Below are 21,867 nucleotides of genomic sequence, written 5' to 3' on the forward strand. Positions count from 1 at the left end.
AGTGAATGCACATAGTGTAAGAACTCTCCAGACATCATACAGGTCCAACTTAAGTTACTCATGAATTGTAGAAAAATTGCACCCCTTTGCATACTTATCGAAATCCCAGAACCACAAATTAAAATTGTCAGCATGTATGGTATAACCTCATTATATTAATTATAATAATAACATGAAACAACAAGTACTTCAAGCACAGATCTGTGGCAGGTCGTTACTGTCCATTATCTTATGTAAGTACACTGCTCACTACCTCATCAACCAACATTATTGAAAGCTATGATCTGCTGATTTGATACTACTCTAAGCCCCTTTGACAGGAAAACTCGTGAACAATTACTAATTCCCTATAGGAGGCATAATGTGAAAATACACCAAGAAAGTACAAAATACAAAGTTACTGACATGGAGAAACACAAGAAAAAACCCAAGAAAAGGTAGATTAAATGTAAGCGTCCACAACAACGAAACAACTAAAAACAGTCTGGACTTGTTCATAAAATTTTACGTAATGCAAGGGAAAGAATGCAGTGAATTTATAATCTGTTCATAAAATATGAAAAGGTCATGGGTAGAATGTGGTTCTGTACAACAGTAGCGCATGTTTGAAATTAAGCTTCTGATTGACAGGAAAAGAGCATGTTGCATGGAGGGAAAGGAGAGAGTTGAGCAAGTGGTGTTGACAAATCATAATGGTGGCTCAAATGCATGAAGGGTAGGCAGGGTACAGCACTGCATGGCATGGGAGGCACAACATGTTATGGGTGTGTAAGGTCGGGGCAAATTGGAGAGAACGCATTATTTCTAGGAAGAGGGGAAGGTGAGGAGAGGAGGAGAAATGGCATGCTGTTAGTGAATGTCTGAAGGGGGCAAGAGGAAGGGAAGCATAGCAAGGTGCAGGAGGGTGAGGAGGGTGAGGAGTGAATATGTGGCAATATCGGAAAAGAGGGGATATGCAGCAGTATTGCTAAAGCAACCTTGAAGTAAGCATGTGTTTTTGAAAACACAGCTGGTGGTATGTTCCAGTGATATGACGCTAAGTATGTGTAAAAAGAGAATAATACAATGCTGTCTGAAAGCGGGTTAAACACAGAGAACAGTCTGCACAGAGTGACACCAGATTTGTACATGAAAGGATCTTAACTTTTGTATGACAGAAGACCAAACACTGTATCAGTTTCTACAGGCTTACTCAAAAACTGTGGTAAGGCAGCAGAGTAAACGAGGCTGAAGAAGCCATAGCTCAGATTGTTAGTACAGTATGTGTTTTGATCTTGAAATAGAAATAGGATAACAGAGCACATCTCTGTGTAACATTCTTGTGTTATCTCAGTGCTCCTCCATGTTGGCTTTCAGCAAACAAAAAATTCAGAAGACACTGTGTAATCATCTTATGAATTTGCTATCCGCATTAAAAGTGCAACAGAGTTGCTTCAAGATGATGGAGATCCCAATACATAAGGGTCACAGTGTGATAGAACACTGCAGTTCAGAATTCATATGCATGTAAAAACATGCATGAGTGGCACCTTGAAAGAAAATAACAGAACTAAATTCTTCTGAACCAACCTTGGACTTAGCTCATCTGCAAAGCAGTGGAAAATTGGTTATGAAAATTAGATGAATATTTGAAGAATGATTGTCCACTGAACAATAAAAGATGAACAGAATGGACACTGCAAAAGAGGCTGCACATTCTATATATGACAGCATAATGAAATACTCATAGAAGCAGACGTGTAAGAAGTAGTATTGCGAAAAAACTGTAGTGAGATAAACTCAATGCATTCTTTCAAAAGAAACTCCAAAACATACAAAAAAAAAAATCCTTGTAAACAAAAGAGATCTACAAGGAGAATACAATACAAAAGCAAAATTCTGCAACAAATCTGAATAATGCAAATTGCTTAATATTGTCTAATGACAAAAGATCTATTTAACAGATGAGAGGGGGGCATCTTTAAACAGCTCTTTCTTGCACATTCACATTTCTGTGCTGGCTCTTTAAAAAGAAAACGGGATCCTTTCTCCAAAAATCTTTAATATCCATGACTATTTATAACCTTTGCAAAATACAGTGCCGGAAAAAAAATTAGTAGACTCATTTAGAGGTTTCCAGTTCACTCAAGATTTATTATTGCATCAGTGCATATGAAATACATGACATGATTGCATTTACAGATCAGTAACACAAGCAGTTCTGAGGTACCAGTTGTGGATCCATGCTATAACACCCATCTTAGTATGTGGTGCAGCCTCCACAGGCAGTAGTGCAGGTGCTGACTGCCATCCAATGAATCGTACAGGTGGGAAATACTGTCCTGGGATATGTAATGCTCGACCTGTTCGTGTAGTTTGTAAGAGTCATTCATTGTTCTCATCCCATCACACCCCACATGTGCTCGACTGGAGACAAGTCCATAGATTGTGGTGGCCAGGAAAGTTGCTGCATGTCTTTCAGAGCATGGTAAGTTTCACGGACAATGTATGAGCAAGCATTATTCTGTTGCAAGAACAAGTCTAACAGCATTCTGCACATACCAAGCACTGGTTATCGTACCTTCCGAAAACATCAAAGGTGAACGAGAGTTGTAGCTTGTCACACTCCAGACCTCAAGGCATGGTATGGGGCCAGTGTGTCCTGGACAACTGCGCTCTACGAGATAGTGCTCACCAGATCTATGTTGTATACATAAACAATTATCACTTGCATGCAGGCAGAATCTGATTTCATTGCTGAAGACCACAGCATGCCTTTCCATCTCCCAAGTAACCCTCTGATGACACCAGTCAAGTAGTGCACGTCGATGTTGTGGTGTGAGTGGAAGATGGGCTAGAAGGGTGCGTGCCTCTAATCCCACTGCTAATCACTTGTCAGCAACAGTTCATGTTGACACGTCTGGGCTCACAAGCCCTCTTATCTGTGTTGTGGTAGCTGTACGCTCTCCCACTCCTGCCCTTACAGTACGACGGTCATGGTGGGCGTCTGTGCTGCTTGGATATTCAGAACCTCATCTATAGGTGTGAAACTGTTCATGTGACAACTCATACTAGCACTGTTGGACTGATGACCATAGCAGTTTGGTCCCTTCAATCCCACAACCACACACTAGTACTGTTGCACAACTGATGCAGCATGTCCAACTTGTGTGCCAATTCTGTGGAAGGGCCATCCTGGCACTTGGAAACCCACAATTTGACCCTTTTCAAACTCACTTAGTCGGCTGTAGGAAGCACAAGTGCATTTTCCGTTGCATGGTTGCCTGCTTGCTTCACGTGTTTGCACCACACTGAGCCTTCTGGCTGTGAGCATTCCCTATCAAAGAGTAGAGACAGATGGCGCTCTGGTAGCTATGCCACTATGCTAGCTGTTGAAACCATTATCAGTAAATATACTATCCCCAAGAGGCATATACTGTCATCAGATCAAAATCAACATCATCTTTTCAAGTCTACTTTTTTTCAGTGTGTAATAGTCAGCTAAGCATGTACATTGTAAATAAATTATTAGTTAGAGAAAAATTGCAAGTAGGCACAGTAGACAAAATATCTTTGATCTGTCAAAAGATGATGGAAAGTCTCCAACAAAATTCATTAATCTCAGACATGGTCCTTCAGCAGAAGGTGTTTGTGTGGTCCCTAATGCTCTCACATCTGTGGAACAAAGTTTAAGAGCCTACTCTCATTGGGGTACAGGAATAGTACGGACACAAAATGGAACAAGAAAATGCTATGAATGGCTGGGAGACTCTTGCTAGGTGGATTTCCTTGGATATTAATTGAAAACTCTCAAAAATATACCTGTAGGAACTTCTCCACATCACAACTACTAAGCATGAAATTAAATAAGTGATAGTTAACTAGACAGTGCCCAGTATGAAATTTAGTAGTACAACTGACACACCTATTAAAATAAAATAGGGGAGTTGCCTAAACTTAAAACATTAATGGCTAAAGATACATCACAGTAAAATGCAATAACTAAATAACCTACAAAACTTACTCCTATACTACATACTTTTCATTAGAAAGGGGAACTATTCAGACAAGCAGCAGCAGATATGGTGTATAAAATCACAATCTGGTAACACAAAAATTCTGTTCTGGATTGAAGTTCTAGGCACAAAATGGCACTGGCAATTGGTCTTTTAAAAAAGAAATTTCCATAAGAATAATAATCTGCTCTAAAGGTGGGACTGTTCACTTATACGTTGGCACTTAACAGGAGCTGCAGCTTATAGGTAGGGGTGGTCACCAATGGTGTGGTGTGTGGGGGCAGCAGTAGATACAGTGGTGAGGTCCACAGCTCGTGGTCTAGTGGCTAGCGTTGCTACCTCTGGATCACGGGGTCGCGGGTCAGATTCCCGGCCGGGTCGGGAATTTTCTCCACCTGGGGACGGGGGTGTTTGTGTTGTCTTCATCATCATTCGGGAAGTGACGAGATTGGAACTGGAAAGATTGGGAGCTTGTACGGGCGTTGATGACCTCAACGAGTGCCCCCCAAACCAACATCATCAGTTTTTTACAGCTGTGAGGGCTGTACACACGTGATACCCACGTAGCAGTGATGTGCATGGTGGGGGTGGCTGGCTATATGGCAGAAAAAGTACTGAGGCCAGGACCCTCATGTTTGACTCTGTCTCTGGGCAGTGCAGTGACAGGTGGGCTATGTAACTGTGCAGCAGCAACAGCAGGGTCCATAAAGCGGATATCTCAGCCAGTAAGCAACATGGTGGCAAGGAACATGGCCAGCCATGCTGTGCTCAGTGGACGGGCAGTGCCAGTAGGCAACATGCAGCAGGGAAGCATAGCACAGACTTGTCGCATGTTTTTCCACGTCCCAGCACCTGGCTGAAGGTTAGAGCACAGTGACAGGCAATCTGCACCGGCTACAATCATAAAATGGGGCTAGCATGTATATGGCACACAGGTGTGCCGCAAGGCATGGTTCGGAGCTCTCCGTGGGACTCGGCCCATTCTGCAGAAGGCAGTACCGTAGACTTTGCCGTGGGCACTGGTACACACGGGATAACGTCTAACAAGGCAGCAAAGATGGCACACTGCAGTACCAAGGCTTCCAGTGAAATAACGGTGGCGAATACTTATTGACTTTGAATATGAACCAAAAGTGAAGTCGACCTATGGATTGCAAGGTGGGGTCGGATTGTGATTCTGACCTCGCAGGCAACTGTTAGAGTGGTGAAGACTTGGGAGTGAGCATTCAGGACTGGCATTGAATTGCAGCTCAGGAAATTTCGACAGATGCAGAGCATATATTTCAGCATACGGGATACATGGAGTGTGCCTAGGGTGGGAAAGTGGGGAATGGGAGAGGAGGCAGTCCATGTAAAGATCTGTTGGTGGCTGGCCATGTAGTGCTGATCCAGAGGCTCTGATTTCCAAGAAAGACTTTTGTTCTGCTTGAGGTCTGGATCACAAGAGAGTGAAGCGACTGATTTATGCTCACCAGAACCCTCCAGTGCACACACATGGGACCCGCACCTCAAGCTCGCTGTTGGCTAAAACTGGTGATGGTAATTTGCCAGCAAACTTAATCAGAGGGCTGAAGGCATTTCCTCTCAGCAGATTTAACTGAACGAAACTCCGTCAGTTCTGAAAGACAGGCAGCTTGTCATGTAGTACAACTGAAGTACTCCAGGAGAAAACTTGCCAAGATTTTACTGGGACCTATGAAATAAAATTTCTTAAACCGGTTGTGTAAAATATTCCTCAAGTAGCTCGTCAAAGGATTAATTCTGAAAGCTAGCAAAGATTTAATTTCTTTTGTGTGTGTCTCTATCGATGACTCGATGCTTCTACTGTTTGGTGAGTGCTCTCTACTACTCCTTAATACTTTACATTCTGCCAAAATGTTCCTTATATAGGATTTGTCACCATAATAAAATAAACATAAATACATAGCTCAAAATATACATATGCACAGAATGCATACAAACACTCTCATGATGATGGCACTGGTGTTCCTTTGTTGATTTGATGAAGGAGCCATTCTGGCATTTGCCTGAAATGACTTACTAAAAATCCACAGAAAATCTATATCAGGATGGCCAGGCAGAGCAAACTCCATCCTCCAGAATATAATCTCAGTGTGTTAACAACTGCCCTGTCTCATTCAGTTGGTTCCTATTGTTCAGTGTTCTTTGATTTACACGCAGTTTGCTCCAGAGAGCTTGTATTATAAAAGATAGTATTGCACTTCATCACTGCACACATGCTAAGAACAGCCACTGGTGAGTCACAGGTCATGAACATGGTACTATGCCCCTTGCACCAACTCTAGTCTGTTTGGAATATTGACTTCAGGCTGATAAACACGCAATATTTCCCATGCATGCATTCCTGCCCACCCCTCAGTCCATCTAAATTACTGAGGCAGCATCCCCTCATGTTGAGTGAGATGTTTAGCTTCGGAGAGTGAGAAGACATTACTATCATACACTATAAATGGTGTGCCAGGAGGAGTGGTCAATATTCAGGGATATGGCCAGAATGATCATTCGAAGCAAAAAAGTGTAGCAAAGATGGGCTCTAAAATGAATTACGTCTTAAGAGCTACGAGTACGTGTTCAGTGGAAAAGATGTGTTTCACAGTAGTGAAGTCAAACAAGTGCTCATAGCTTTTAAAGTTAAATATTCCAGGGCCCATGTTCACTATACTTTTTTGGATTGAATGATCATTCCTGCCTTATCAATAAATATGGACCATTTCTCGTGGGACACCCTGTAAATATTGTACATAATTTTCTTGTAAAAGCATTTCATTGTGATCATCTGTTGTAATGTGAAAGGTTGTTATAGTTATCCCCTTTCACTACTAACGAGTACTCTCAGGCCCCTAAGCAATCTTTACTTTGTGTAGTATGCATTACTTATGAAGAATGTTTCAGTTGCCTTTTGAAATAGATGTATTTTAGTAACCTTTTCATTTCCTTGGGCAGATTGTTGTACAATTTTGCTCCTAGATAGAAAATGCTGTTCTGAGTTTTTTGTTTGTTTTTCCTTCGTAAAAGTAGATCCAAATTATGTGTAGAACTATTAGTGAAATATTGATTAATGTTTTGCCTGATATGCACAACAGATTGGTAGATGTACTCACTTGGTGCAGTAAGGATATGCAGTTTCCTGAATAGTTCTTTACAATGAGCTTGGCTGCTCCTTTTAACTATTATGTCCCTATTTTGTGCCTTCAATCCCCGGAAAAGAATAGAATTATTGATTAGTCTCATGTCAAGAATTATGTAATAGAAGATATAAGATGATACCGTTGGGAGACAGATATCTGACAGATTAATTTGTAAGGAAGGGATCAAACAGAGGATCTGTGTGCAATATAGAGAGATTGATTTGTTCCAGAAATTCCTACAATATATAAAAGTAACTAAATCAGTCAACAGTTACGTCTAAAAAGGACACTTGTTTTTGGGATGTAAATGAGTGACTTTACTCCAGCCTGCAGTGAAATAAGGGAGTGGTACCCATGTGTGCAACCTTTCAGATTTAAATATGTTACCTGTCACACAGGATCGGCAGAGTAGTAAATGACGATATTGATTAGATAGCTCTGCTGAGGCTTAAACATGCTCTCATATCATACCAAACACTCCAGGCCTTCACATGCTAGTGTATTATGGATAAAGTTGTTTGAGACTCCATTGCCATGTGTAAGTTCCTATGACATGTAATCAGACGCTAGTGAAAAATTATTGATAGTAGTGGCCTGAGTGAAGCCAAACATTAGCTTGAGGCCTTGGGGCTCACGCCGCTATGTCAGTGTCCATGTCTTGCTACATAATATATGACTAAATAAACAATAACATGAATCTTGAAAACGCAGCTGCTTCTACTCTCTGTTCAGAGACAGAAAATTTCAGGACTTAAAAATCCAGAAAAGGGTATTGAAGGCTAAAGAAGCATTAAATAACATCAAATGGAATATAAGTAGTTTAACATAAGTGTTGTAAAAGAAAAAAAATACCAATTACAATTACAGTTAGGACATATATTTAGGGACTACTTCAGTGAATTAATGAAGTAGGCTCTAGTAATTTGTGCAGCAAGAGCTGTATAAATAATGGGGACATAAATTGGAAAACAAAACAGCACAAATTGAGGCTGATAGAATTACTGCTTAGGTAGAAATAATATGAAATAAGCTAATTGAAACTTCAAATTGAACAACTGTCTGAAACAGAGTTTCACACTTTTCGTGTAAGTAGCACCTATGGAAAATCATTGATTTCAGAAAAAAGTAAGAGAAGATAGCAGATAGTTTGCATTAGTGAATACTACATGGTTGCTGAACATATAGTTGATGACAGAGGTGATATATTAGTTATGAATAGGAGTGTGGGCATGAGAATATTTGTCATTATGAAGTATATGATTTTCCTAATATCTGTGAATTAGAGTCACTGATAAAGGAACAGGTATGGCATCGTGACATCAAAGGCTCCTCAATCACTCTTCTTCTTCAACATGTATGAATAAGAGCTTTTTATTTTTTTGAAGTTTGCTTCCATTGCTTCCAGGTTGTTCTTAATTGTGAGGAACCATAGAGTGTCACTTTGTTTCTCTGTGTTTATAATCTGTGGAATTATCCAACGACAGATGAGGAAATGCCCAATAATTATTTTTAAGTCAGTGTTGTTCTTATCAGACAACTGGGCCAAAGTGCTAACTCAAAGGCAAATTTGAATGCATTGGAAAACTTGAATTTTTATGCAGTGAGATGTAGTAAAACAAAATAGCAAACAAACACAACGAGGAACAGGCACATGATTATTGCAAGTGTCTCCCCAAATGTGCCTGTCAACCATTCAGTGCGTCCTCCATCTGGCGAGTGGGTACATTTCCTCCTTTCATTATTTAGAGTGTGTTTTTATCATATTTTAAGTTATTGTGCTTATTCAGTATTTTCTTTTAGGTTATCACGTACTTCTCACATAAACTGAATCAAGTTCAAAAGCATCTGAGTGTGACGGAAGTTCAGGAAACCATTCAACAAGGAGCACTTGAGTGGAATAAAGAAAAACTGCGGGTGAGAAATATTTACTATCACTTTGGCACTTTAGAACTCTTGTAGTGTATCATACACAATTTTAATATAATGCTGTGTATAGTAAATACAATAGTATTATATTTGTAACCATTATAGATTCATTACACTGTTTGTTTGTCAGCACTGTCTTTTCCTCCTTGCAGAAATTTCCTGACTTGAAGTTTAAGTATGTGGAAGAAGATCAACCAGAAGACTTTTTCATTCCCTATGTGTGGTCACTTGTTTGCCAGACTTCAGGTCTGCACTGGAATCCTGCCAACAACAAGCTTTTTGTTCCAGACATGTTGAATGTACTCACTTAACTTCATCATTTGGTTCAGGGATAATTGTGCATAGTTCTCCTTTTTGTGGAGGTTGTACAATTTATTTTTTTGAAAATGTCCACATATCTGTGCAACCCAGATGTAAATGTATGCTGCCAACTCGTTTTTAGCTGGTATGCTTTGTATCATTATTCTTAAATGAAATTTGTTAATTTCATACTGTTAAAATTATGCACCTATTTATTAAAATATTGGTATTATATTTAGCAGCTTTTTACTTTGACAGTCCAGTTTCTGATATGCTCTACTCTATACAGGGTGTAGAAGAAACCTAGACCATTTTAAAATGTACACCAGACACTCTTGGCAGTACATGCAATGGTTCATAGCTTTTGGTATCTATGGAGCATGGCCTGAATCAGCATGTCGCCTCCAGAGTGGAACTGGCATAAAAATGGGAAATCTTTTACACTAATGTAACATGCTGCCCAACAGAAGTTCAACTTCAGCAAAAAATTGGAAAGTTCCAAAACACAGCAAAACAGTTTTGAATTGGATGAATTTGTAGTGACAGAATCAACCACAGGCAAGTGTGTAAGTGCTTCTCTTCACTTCCTCCTCCCTCCACCCTAAAAAAAAAAATCCCTTAGCAGCCAGCTGCCCATGATCCTGTTCCAGTCCACTCATCAGCATGTGAAGGATGTTACAATTGGATTTGAATTTCACACCCGTGCACTACAAAGGAAAGACTAAAATCATGTTGCTGAGGGGAAGTGGAGAGGAATTGGATATGACATCCCACAAAGTTTTGCAGTTTGTTCACTCCTGATATAGATCTAATTATATGATCACACATTAAAAGCCCATTCAGAAACTGCAACATCTGGTGATGCCAAAAAGTACGGGGTGTCCATAATCAAAGTTTCACTTCCAAAATGCTGTAGAAAGAGAATCACTGCTCAGAATGTTGTCAAATTTGAACAGTATATTATTGATGTAGGGCGAAACGTCATGCAACAAAAAAATTTAATCAAAATTTTACCAAAAATAAAGAGTGCCATCTTGCATAGAAATGATCATACCCACATATCCACTGTTGAAGGGTTGGAATGACTTGGTGCACAAAAGACTCTCATACTGTTAACCAGTGATGGTACAGGTAACAGAACCCACAAAACCCATCTCTTCAAAAAAAAAAAAAAATGGCCCCACGAGAAGCCATGCCTCACGCGCGCGCGTCTCTCTCTCTCTCTCTCTCTCTCTCTCTCTCTCTCTCTCTCTCTCTCTCTCTCTCTGAATGAAGTGGTCCCAGTTGATGCGCGTGTGGATTTTCTGATCCCCCACATTCTGCAATTGTGTGTGTTGACATATCCTTGGAGGTGGAAATTGGCTTCATCTGGCCACAAAATGTTGCATGGCTATTCATTGTCCACTTCCGTGTGAGCGAGAAATTCCAAAGGGAACAGTTGTCTTGCTGGCAGGTCAGTAGGAAGCAACTCCTGAACATGAATGATTTTGTATGGATAACAATGAAGGATGTTTCATAGGACTTTATATATCATGCTTGCAGGCATTTCCAACATTTGGGCAATTCCCAGTGCACTGCATGTTTGCTCACCACTGCTTGATCCCTCGTGCAGTGTTGTGGCCACATCTTCGAGAGATATTAGATCAATTGCTTTCCTCCCTATGCTACACTGTGCTTCAAAAGAACTTGTCTTTTCAAACTTCATAATCATTTTCTACAGACCCGTAGCAGACATCGAACCAATGCTTTCTTCATGCCATTTAGTGTCCGGAACTTCTGCAGGACTTCTGGTGCCCAGTCATTGTTCTTCTAAAACAGCTTTACCAGCAGCGCATGATCCTTCATGGAGACTGTTGGACATCTTTGACACAAACTGAGGAACAGCCATGTGCCACAAGTCTGTCGGTGTGCATATTCTAATGCTTACGGTGCCATCCAGTGGTCTTCCCCCCCCCCCCCCCCCCTTCCTCCCTCCCCATTGTGAAGTTTCCCCATGTATCAATAATATGCTGTACAAATTCGATGCTACTATTCTGAGCAGTAGTTGCCTTCCTACAGCATTGTGGTACTGGAACTTTAATTAGTGACACCCTGTATATTAACAAAGAACCTGAAGTTAGTCATATCAGATACAGTCAAGATAAACAGATAAAGCATTTTCCAGTTGATTCACTGCATAGATCTCAAATCTTAAGTTTATAAAAGTTACTGTATGCAATTCAAACAATAACAATGTTTTATCAGGCCTAGAAATAAGCATTGTTGCACACTTACTACATGAAAGTGAACGTACAAAATTTCATACTGTTCAAATGGAAAAAAATTAAAACTGGCTCAGCTCATAGATAAGTTGATAAAAGCTTATGCTAAATTATTTTCTTCCATCAATGTCAGAAGCAGTCCGCTTTTGTAATTGCTGTTGTGTTGACCTTTAAAAGTCTGCACATGACTGGCTGACCTATGTCATCATAATATTGTACAGAATTCAAGGAGTTTACATATGCTGTCATGGAATGCTGCTAATGATGATGATCGTTGGCCTGTCATATTGGCCTATCATATGCCTGCCACTGGTACTGAAAGGCCATCTCAGTAACAGGCACAATGGAGTGTTGCTCCTGACAATGAAAATGGAGGAAATAATCACTAACTGTATGTCCTACTGAACTCTGATACATCAAGAGTACTGAGAATATTTTATCCAAGCATGTCATCATAAGAATATTTATTTCCGTATTACTTATTTCTATTGGGGAACATTTCATGCAATATGTGTCAACTATAAAAATGATTTGTAGCTGTAGAGTTACGTTCTGTTCTTGCAGAGGAGATGAGGAAACTATACTGTGGTTATACATTACATAGAACTTGCTGGAATAAATGACATTTTACAGAAGACTAAACTGCAAATTTTTAAAGGAAGGGTGTGAGTTATGAACTGGATCTTAAAGCCTAACATTTGTATAACTGCCATCTCTCTTTATTTGCAGCTCTCTTACATTTTTATTTGGAATGGGTCGATGTGGCCACAGCAGCCCACCAAAGAGCTGATCTTAGCAATACAAATAAATACATTTAAGCACTTTTCCCAGAGACAAAAGTCACCTATTAAGGCACAACACTATTTTGTCAACATATTGCATAACAATCTTGTCAAATGAACTATTTCAGGCCTCAATATAAAGACCTGAATTATGCCTCTACACCACATGCACTACGTAGTGAGAATATCAGTGGAGAGAAACAGAAGATCACAAGTTTGGTAAGACTCGCCCAAGGCAAACATCAATAGAACACAAAACCACACACTCACACACATATACATGTGTGGATAGGGAGAGACTTATTATATTGTGGGAAGATGAAGAACTAACTGTGCTGCAAGTCAAAAAGTTGTACTTAATGCTACAAAGTATCATAGCAAAGTGTTACAGTTGGAGGAGGACAATACATGCAGAAGTTTAAGGTTAATCGCTTAACATGGACATGACTGAGTTACTGAGGAATTTTGTCCTACCTTATGTTGTGGTAAGGACTCTGAGTTTTTAACTACAAGAGTCTTTCTGTATTCTATACATGCTGCCCAATATTCATAAAGATGATGTTCCACTGAAATTTATTGTTACCATAATCCACTCTCTCATCTACAGGCTAGTCAAATATCTAATGAAATTATCAGTATCCATAGTTGTTCACTTCAAACATCGTATTTAAAACCTATCAGATGTTTATTGACATAATTAAACTATCAAAACTAACCAAGATGACATTAAGATCAGCCTATATGTGGTCTCTTTGTTCACAAAAGGTTGGGTAATACGTACATGGAACATGTTAGTATGGTGACTTGCCTTTCAAAAGTAAATTATTTTTAGCAGACTTTGATGACAACTCGCTTTTTTACAAATGTAAATTTTATGGGAGGACGGTCACAAGAGTTACAGGTTCTCTGTTACCTTCAGTAGTGGCCATTTTGTTTGTGGCGTATGTTGAGGGACACATCCTATCTTGCATTGTCTTGTTGATATGTTTAAGATCCAATTTACATCACTGACTTATTTCAGTAATCATGTTCATACAATCAACCTCTGTAAAAATGATTAATGATATAATGATAAACATAGGTCCAGTGATAATTTTGTATGTTCCCAGCTGATTTCCCGTAACCTGTCGTTACAATGATGATGTAATTTTAGGAACACCCTGTTATAATGAAGACAAAGTTCCGGGGATGGTACCATTTTCTGCTTCTAAGAATCTGACAGTAATGGTATATAATGTCTGTTAAAACTCTTGACCTTCAGCACTGTTTTTTCAGAAGCTTTGCTATATACTGTGCTGATGGTAAGCAGGTAGTGAATAGTGTATAGCTGTGGGCAAACTGTGGTGAGTGTCAAATAGAGTTCCTGTGTTTGAACCAGTGCTAATTCTTTTAGTCTGTGCATTGTTGAGCTTGAGTTGCAGGCAGAAGTATTGTGTTGGAGTCATACACAGTTTATTTCTGCGATTTTTGCAATCTGTGAATGTTTACACATTGATGTAAATATGCTTTGAACTTGGCTAATGAGATTTGGACAATGGATGGAACTCAGAAGCAGGTAAGGTTAGAGACAAAAATGGAGGTTTTCAAAGATAACAATAATGGAATGAAACAGGTAGATGTGGCGGGAAGTATAGATTTGCACAATCAACATTAGCTACATTCCTTCATCATTTCCTTTGGGCCTTTGTCCCACTTCAATGTGGGGTCGGCCTTATTACTATGGATTTGGCGGTGTTAGTGTCAGAGGGTGGCCAGATGACCTTCCTGTCACCACCCTGACCCCCCTGGGATGGAACGAGTGTACCCCAGCTGTCTGCATCTAGTGTAAGCCATGAAATAGTGTGAATGTTTTTCTAATGTCTGCAAGTCGTGTAACTGAGGCGGGACATGTGGACCAGCCCAGTATTCACCTAGTGGGATGTGGAAAACTACCTAAAAACAAGATCCAGTCTGGCCAGTACACAGGCACTCGTCGTTAATCCACTGGGCAGATTCGATGTGGGGCCAGTGTGCCTACCCGACTCCAGGAAGTGGCACATTAAGGCCCTCAGGTGATCTGGCAGGTGTTAGCTACATTCCTTAAAAAATGAAAAGAAATTGAAGGAAGTTTTCTAGGTGGCAAGTTCAACCTTTAAAGAAAAAGAATGAAGATGGCGGCTGCTGCTGCTGCTGTGGACAGTGCTACACTGTGGTGGCTTAATGAGATGCGCACACAAAACATATCAATTAATGGCCTGCTGATATGTTAAAAAGCCTTAGATTTCACTCAGTTGCTAGGCGATTCTAATTTTAAGGCAAGTAATGGGTAATAGCAAAGATTTGAGCAGGGGCAGGGGATCATTTTTAAAGTGATTCCAGGTGAGGAAAAATTGGTACATTTAGGTGGTGTAGAATGTTGGCAGAAAAACACCATGTGTAAACTGATGAAAAAATACAGTCCTGAAATCATGTACAATGCAGATGAAGTGGGATTGCTTTACCAACTGATGCCAGCAAAGATGATGACCTTTAGAGGGGAAAATTGTAAAGCAGAGAAGCAATCTAAAATATGTCTAACGATTCTTCTCTGCAGCAGTCCGTCAGGGACACACAAGTTGACACCATTGGTGTTCGGAATATCAACAAATCCCTGATGCTTAAAAACTGTAAGAAGCTTGCCAAGTAAGAGTATATACATTTTTTTTTTTCCCTTTAGTTTATTAGTTGATTCAGTACCCACAACTGTAATGTTATGAGTAAACTGGAAGAGTACGTACAGTACAGTACTCTACAAGATTAATTTTGTATTTTTTTATTCTAAATCTGATTTTTTTATTGCAGTCAATTACAAGGCTAATCAAAAAGCATGAATGATGTATGCTCGCTTTAATGAGTGGCTGCTTCTGCTGGATAGACAGGTGGCAAGGAAAAATAAGAAAATTGAATTGCTTGTGGGTAGTTGCAGTGCGCGTAACAACATGTCAGCATTGTAGAATGTAGAACTGTGTTATTTCCCCCCAAAGTGTTGTTCAATCCTTCAGCCACTAGACACTAGGATAATTAAGAATTTCAAGACAAAATACCATTCATGTCTAGTTCAACACATGATCACAAACATTGAAATAAATGTGGACAATCCCTATAGTGTCAATGTGAAGCAGGCTTGGGACGTGTTAGCTGGTTCCTGGAATTGTAGAGCTGAATGTGATTGTGAACTATTGAACAGACGTTAGTGAGAATATTGTCGTGGATGAAAAAATGCAGGATGATGTTTAAAGTGATGTTGATGTATTCAGCAGTAACTGGTAAAACCGTGGGTGTATCAATAGTTGATTACATGTCAGTTGATGATGAGGTGTTGGCATTTGAAGCATACACCGGTGAATAAATCCACAAAGAGTTAAAGTGTAATTCACCTGTTGAAGATTCTGATGATGACTGATGTGATAAGTGCAAATAATCCTCTTCTGATGGAGCTAATAGGTCAGTTGGAAACTATTCGGCAAGTAGCATCTTCAATCCCCAATGTTTCAATGGAACAGTTGATTGCAGTAGAGGAGATGAAGACAATATTTATAAGAAAATTGTTGAGAAAAAAGAAACAAAGGAAAATAAGTGAATTCTTGTGTACACAAAAGTAAGATAATCTACTAATACATGGAGTAAACAAAATGTGTTTCATTTGTCATTTAATGTTATTTCTCATCAGAAAAGTACAACAGTACTGTATATACTGACCTTTAAGATACAGTATTTTAATAGGAACTATTAACAAAACCTCATTATAACAACCACCCTGCTATAACAATATGATTTTCACGATCCCATGAATATTGTTGTATCAAGGTTTGACTGTAGAATGTATCCAGTATCAGATTAAAAGTTGAGATGGAGAGAGAAGAAAAGTTATAATTCTTAAATGTTTCATATGATTGTAAACCAGATGGAGAACCTGGCTGCAAACTGATACATATTTTCTTATAGCTCAGTGCACAGAACTTCCACTGGTCTAGAGAAGAGGGGTTTCAAATGTGTGAACACACAGTGCTATGTTGATACTAAGAACTGTCATTTGAATTTTGAGATTAGATATACAAAGGTGGTTTTAAAAGAATGGTTTGAGTACTACTTCCACATCTCATGAAGTAGAATGGGTCCTGGATGGACAGGGTGTTAGACCGAACTTCTAATTGCCAAATAAGGTAAGAAATGATATGCCCAGTAAAAGACAGCCCTTGACTTAAGTTTCCCGGTATTTATAACATTATTGTGAGTGGTGAAGCAGCAGCAGCTTTGTTGATCAATTCATACATAAGTTCTTGAATCTTAGCCAGAAGATAAATGGCACCATAAAGTTCAAGATATGGACAAGCCAATGCTTGCTGAGCAAAGAATTGCAAAAAAAAAAAAAAAAAAAAAAAAAAAAAAAAAAAAAATGCAAAAGTGTGTTTAGTGAAATAAAAAATCTTACCCCAAACACACACCAATTGGGATTCTGTCATAAGGGATGCTATTGAGACTTAAATGTGCAACCACTTGAACCAAACCAATGGAACACATGGCAAGGCCCATTAATACCTGACCTAAGCTACCTATCATGAATGATGATTATTGATTTGTTGGTGTGATTTGCAGAAGAAATTTACATATCTTTGGTGATGTTTATTTTGACATTGTTGGCACCTCTTTGTGGTTCTCCCTCATGATTGTCTATGGAACACTATAGATTGATGACTGACTGAATGAAATTAATGATAAGAGGAGTAAGAATAGTAAGGTCAATGGGAGTTACAACAACCTTGAAATTAAAGCAAGTTGTTACATTTAGAAAATAAGGAAAGTAACATAAACTTCCATGTAGTTAGAGGAGGAAATAATGGTGGAAATATTTCTCAAAGCAAGGGTGAATGTTGGCTGTGGCAGCAGTTGAACTGAAGACAGGGAGAAGAAATCGTAGAGAGAGAGAGAGAGAGAGAGAGAGAGAGAGAGAGAGATGCACAAGAGTTAGAATAATAAATTGAGAAGGGAGACAGACTGAGCCAGAGAAAGTACAGTGAGGACATGGAACAGTTAGATAGGGATGGCAGGTATGGCTCAAAGTATGAGGGCATGCTGAAAAGTAACACATCCCAATTGGTAATGTGATAACTCTGAAAGCTTTTTAAATAAAACAAACGTCATTAACATTATACATATTTTTTCTTCATCTCTACATGGTTATTTAGCAACATAGTCACCCTGGTGGTGAACACGTTCCTCCCAACGAGAGACCAGTTTATTGACGTGATCACTGTAGAATGTTTGACTGTTGACAGAGCCCCAACTTTACCTCTCCTTGCACCACTTCGTCACTATCAAAGTGAAGTCCTCGAAGGTGTTCTTTAAATTTTGGAAGCAGATAAAAATCTGCAGGGGCCAAGTCAGGACTGTGTCATGCTGAAGGAATGGGTGCTCCATGTGTGGATGAACTCTTTGAATTTAAAACTTGATCACATGCTGTTTCTCATGCACTGACATAGTTACATTACACACTGCCATGTTACGTTATACTCTATCATTTGGCACCATGTAGTGGTAGGGGGCGACTGGTATGTAGACATATACAATAAAGATGTAGAATGTTAATAACATTTGTTTTATTTGAAAAGCTTCAGGAGTTTTCACATAAAAAAAATCAGAGGCTCGTTTGAAGAAGTTATGTGGTTGACGTCTGAGAAGGAGGGACAAAGGAATGTCATAAAGATAAAGATAAAGATAAAGATGGAGTACGATGGGATGCTGTATGATCCAAGTGAGGTAAAGGAGAGATGGGAGAATACATTGAGTGGCTGTACAAAGGGGAAGAAAGACAAGAGACAGACCAACTTGCACTGGATGAAGGAAGTGTAGTGAATGAAAAAAGGGCTGCAATATTGTAAAGAATGAATTGGAGGCAGCTCTTACAGAGAAGGTAAAAAGGACACACCACAGGGATTGATGAGCTACTAGTCCTAGGAGAGAGGTGCACTGTAAAGAATAGAAAGATTCATGCTGTTTTTATTGATTTTTAAAAAGCTTCTGATAGGGTTCGGTGGGCTAGACTTGTGCCTACACTAAGAAAGTGTGGCATTACCTGGAGAGAGAGAAAAATTGGAAGAGGAGTTAAACCTCAAGCAAAAAGAAGAATCAGAAGTAGTGGAGAACTAATGGAACAAATAGAAATAGGAAGAAGGGTCAGGCAATGATGTTGGATTTCAACCTCACTGTTTTGCATACTACTGGAAGGGATCATAGGAGAGTGCAATGATGGAATGAAACGAGAGTGTGCTAGAATCAAAAGGTTGGAGTGTGTACATTTTGCTGGAAAAATAGTGGTTTTGGTGGAGTCCATAAGGTGCTTAATGAAATGGTGGAAGATGTAAATAATGAAAGTTAAGACTTGAAAATGAAAATAAATAAGAAAAAGATCAAAAACTTTATACTGGAAAGGAAAGGAAAGGAAGCAGGCCAAAATCACAATAAATGGGCAACTAGAGCAGGTTGTAAAATTCAAGCACTTGGGAAATATTATAACAGAGGACCTAAAATGTGAAAAAGAAATAATATAAAGAGTACATATCCTCTGGAAGTATTCGATAAAAAGATGCAATGATCATATGGGCCACTGAATAAAAACCTAAGGAAAATTTTGGTCAAATGCTATACATAGAGCATAGCTACAGGTGTACAGACTTGGGCATTGTGAAAAGATGAGGAAAGGAGGCTGAGGTTCTGTTAATTTGTGTATGGAGCAAATTAGAGGGTATGAGTTGGGAAGACAGGGTGAAGTATGAAGAGTTGGGGAAAATAGAGAAACCCTTTGGACACCATAAGAAAGGAAAAAAAGGGTAGGTTACATATCAAGACACACCAGTGCTTATTCCAGCAAGGGACAGTATAAGGAAACACAGGAATAGGATTACGAAGAGGATGATGCCAACTAATAGTTGGTGTTAGAGAGGAAAAAAATAACTATGTGGGGTTAAAGAGGATAGCACAAGACTGCACGAAGTACCACATCTAGACCTGCCACAGAGTAGAGTATCTGCTGATGAAGATGATAAAATCTCAGAACTTTGAAATACATCACTAATGAAAACTAGTGAACAAAATCACCAACGTGTTCTGTCAAGTAAAGAAAAAGTAGGTAATATCAATTGTTGAAAGAACTAAGAAAATAAATAATTTAAAAGGAACATTGTATGATGTTGAATGCACTTTCCTAGAAAGCAGCTCATAAAAGGAGGGTAAAATTTTGAATATTAGTGACATGAAAAGGAGAAGACATGTAAGAGAGTAATGCACACATAGGAAAATTACAAGAACACCATTCTGTGCTAAGCAAACACAGATTTGAACAAAAAATTGGCAAATAGTGTGTGTCACCAGTTACTTTGGAACAACTGGAATAAAGGAATTTCCAGGAAATGATATATATTGGATCCATTACTGGTGAGAGCCATAACTGTCAATTTTTGAGTCAAATGGAGAAATTGGGTGTGGCCAAAGGGATGGAAGAAATCATTATTTTTCCACACACAAAAAACGTGGTTTGTTGGAGTTCAAACAACTGAATTGTCTGCTTGATTACATACATGTGAAAGTCATTTTTTTAGATGAGATAAAGTTGTCTGAAGTATGTATATTGACAGAGGGGTATTGGAGGAACAATCAAGTTTCCATAAAGGAAATTGTATGAGAGACAGATCATATGTCCAATCTTCGATGGATTGTGGAGGGAGCATGGGAATATATAAAAGAGTATTACATCTGTTTATTTATATTTAGATCATCAGATTCTTTGGGATCTTCGTAACTCAAAGCTAGTTGGTGATGGAACGGGTCACAGTATAATTCACAGAAAGCTGACAAGACAATTTAAAAACCAAAAAAAGGGACTACAAAAAATTTAAAAAAATGAAAAGGATTTATATCAGTATATACACTACTGGCCATTAAAATTGCTACATCACGAAGATGACATGCTACAGATGCAAAATTTAACCAACAGGAAGAAGATGCTGTGATATGCAAATGATTAGCTTTTCTGAGGATTGACACAAGGTTGGCGCCGGTGGCGACACCTACAACGTGCTGACATGAGGAAAGTTTCCAACTGATTTCTCATACACAAACAGCAGTTGACCAGCCTTGCCTGGTGAAACGTTCTTGTGATGCCTCGTGTAAGGAGGAAGAATGCGTACCATCACATCGGGTTGTAGCCTATCGCGATTGCGGTTTGTCGTATCGTGTTGGTCGAGATCCAATGACTGTTCGCAGAATATGGAATTGGTGGGTTCAGGAGGGTAATATGGAACACCGTGCTAGATCCCAATGGCCTCATATCACTAGCAGTCGAGATGACAGGCATCTTATTCTCATGGCTGTAATGGATTGTGCAGCCATGTCTCGATCCCTGTGTCGACAGATGGGGACGTTTGCAAGACAACAACCATCTGCACGAACAGTTCGACGACGTTTGCAGCAGCATGGACTATCAGCTTGGAGACCCTTGACACTGCATCACAGACAGGGCACCTGCGATGGTGTACTCAACGACGAACCTGGATGCATGAATGGCAAAACGTAATTTTTTTCGGATGAATCCAGGTTATGTGTAGAGCATCATGATGGTGGCATCCGTGTTTGGCGACATCATGGTGAATGCACATTGTAAAGCTTGTATTCATCACCGCCATGCAAATTCAGCATTTGAAACATGTTTTAAAGTTGAGCTTTATGCACAATTAGTATTGGGAATCTGACACATGTTAATGTTATTTCACTATAGAAAGCTTCACAATGGGATTTCTTTTATTATTAATTATATATATAATTTTTGTAAGACCTTCACCTTTAATTATTTCAAAGAGCTACTGAATGAATAACCAAATCATTTCAGCTGAAAGCTTCTTGGTCAACTACATCATTTTATTGTGACATCATCTGATATCATTTATTTTATTTAATGCAACCAGTTGCAATTTATGTTATTTATTATTCAGAATGACTAGCCAATGTCTGGTAAATTAGGCTGTAAGATCACTGGCAATTGATGTATATTACGCAGTCAAGATACTTCCTGGCATTAAAGCTGATGTGTGTGGCTCCAACACTACAACAGCAGTGAGCCAAATATCCGATCTGACCACAAATTGCCCATTACTGGTCTTCATCATATTTTTTTCCCTATTAGTCACAAATAGTTTGTCTCATCCAGGATAGTCAAATGCAGTCTTAACTTTCCTTGTTCATTCCACTCTGTTCACTGGTATGTCGTAAAGGGAGGGTTTCTTGTCTGGGATTGCCCGAATGATTTTGGATATGTGGTCCGTCGAAAACAGTCACAGAAACTTGTATGCATATGAAGTGTATCGGAAATTAGAGAAGAGAGAGTTGCGAGGCAAGTAAGAAGAAAGAAGCAGATCGCATTGTGGTTGTGGACATAAGTTTACTG

The 21,867-nt window shown here is 39.1% G+C and overlaps 1 protein-coding gene across 2 annotated transcripts in view; it reads left to right on the forward strand.

Moving 5' to 3' along the window:
* The window catches only part of LOC126183468 (dymeclin), a 165,837-nt gene extending 156,231 nt beyond the window's left edge, over positions 1–9,606 (forward strand). For both annotated transcript variants that reach the window (XM_049925479.1, XM_049925480.1), the window contains exons 13-14: positions 8,945–9,058; positions 9,223–9,606. In XM_049925479.1, the coding sequence (XP_049781436.1) occupies positions 8,945–9,058; positions 9,223–9,381 (273 nt within the window). In that variant the 3' untranslated portion in view covers positions 9,382–9,606. The remainder of the gene's footprint in view (positions 1–8,944; positions 9,059–9,222) is intronic.
* Positions 9,607–21,867: the final 12,261 nt, after the last annotated feature.

The sequence above is a fragment of the Schistocerca cancellata genome, chromosome 4 (genome assembly GCF_023864275.1).
Source record: "Schistocerca cancellata isolate TAMUIC-IGC-003103 chromosome 4, iqSchCanc2.1, whole genome shotgun sequence".
In the NCBI taxonomy this organism is placed as follows: domain Eukaryota; kingdom Metazoa; phylum Arthropoda; class Insecta; order Orthoptera; family Acrididae; genus Schistocerca; species Schistocerca cancellata.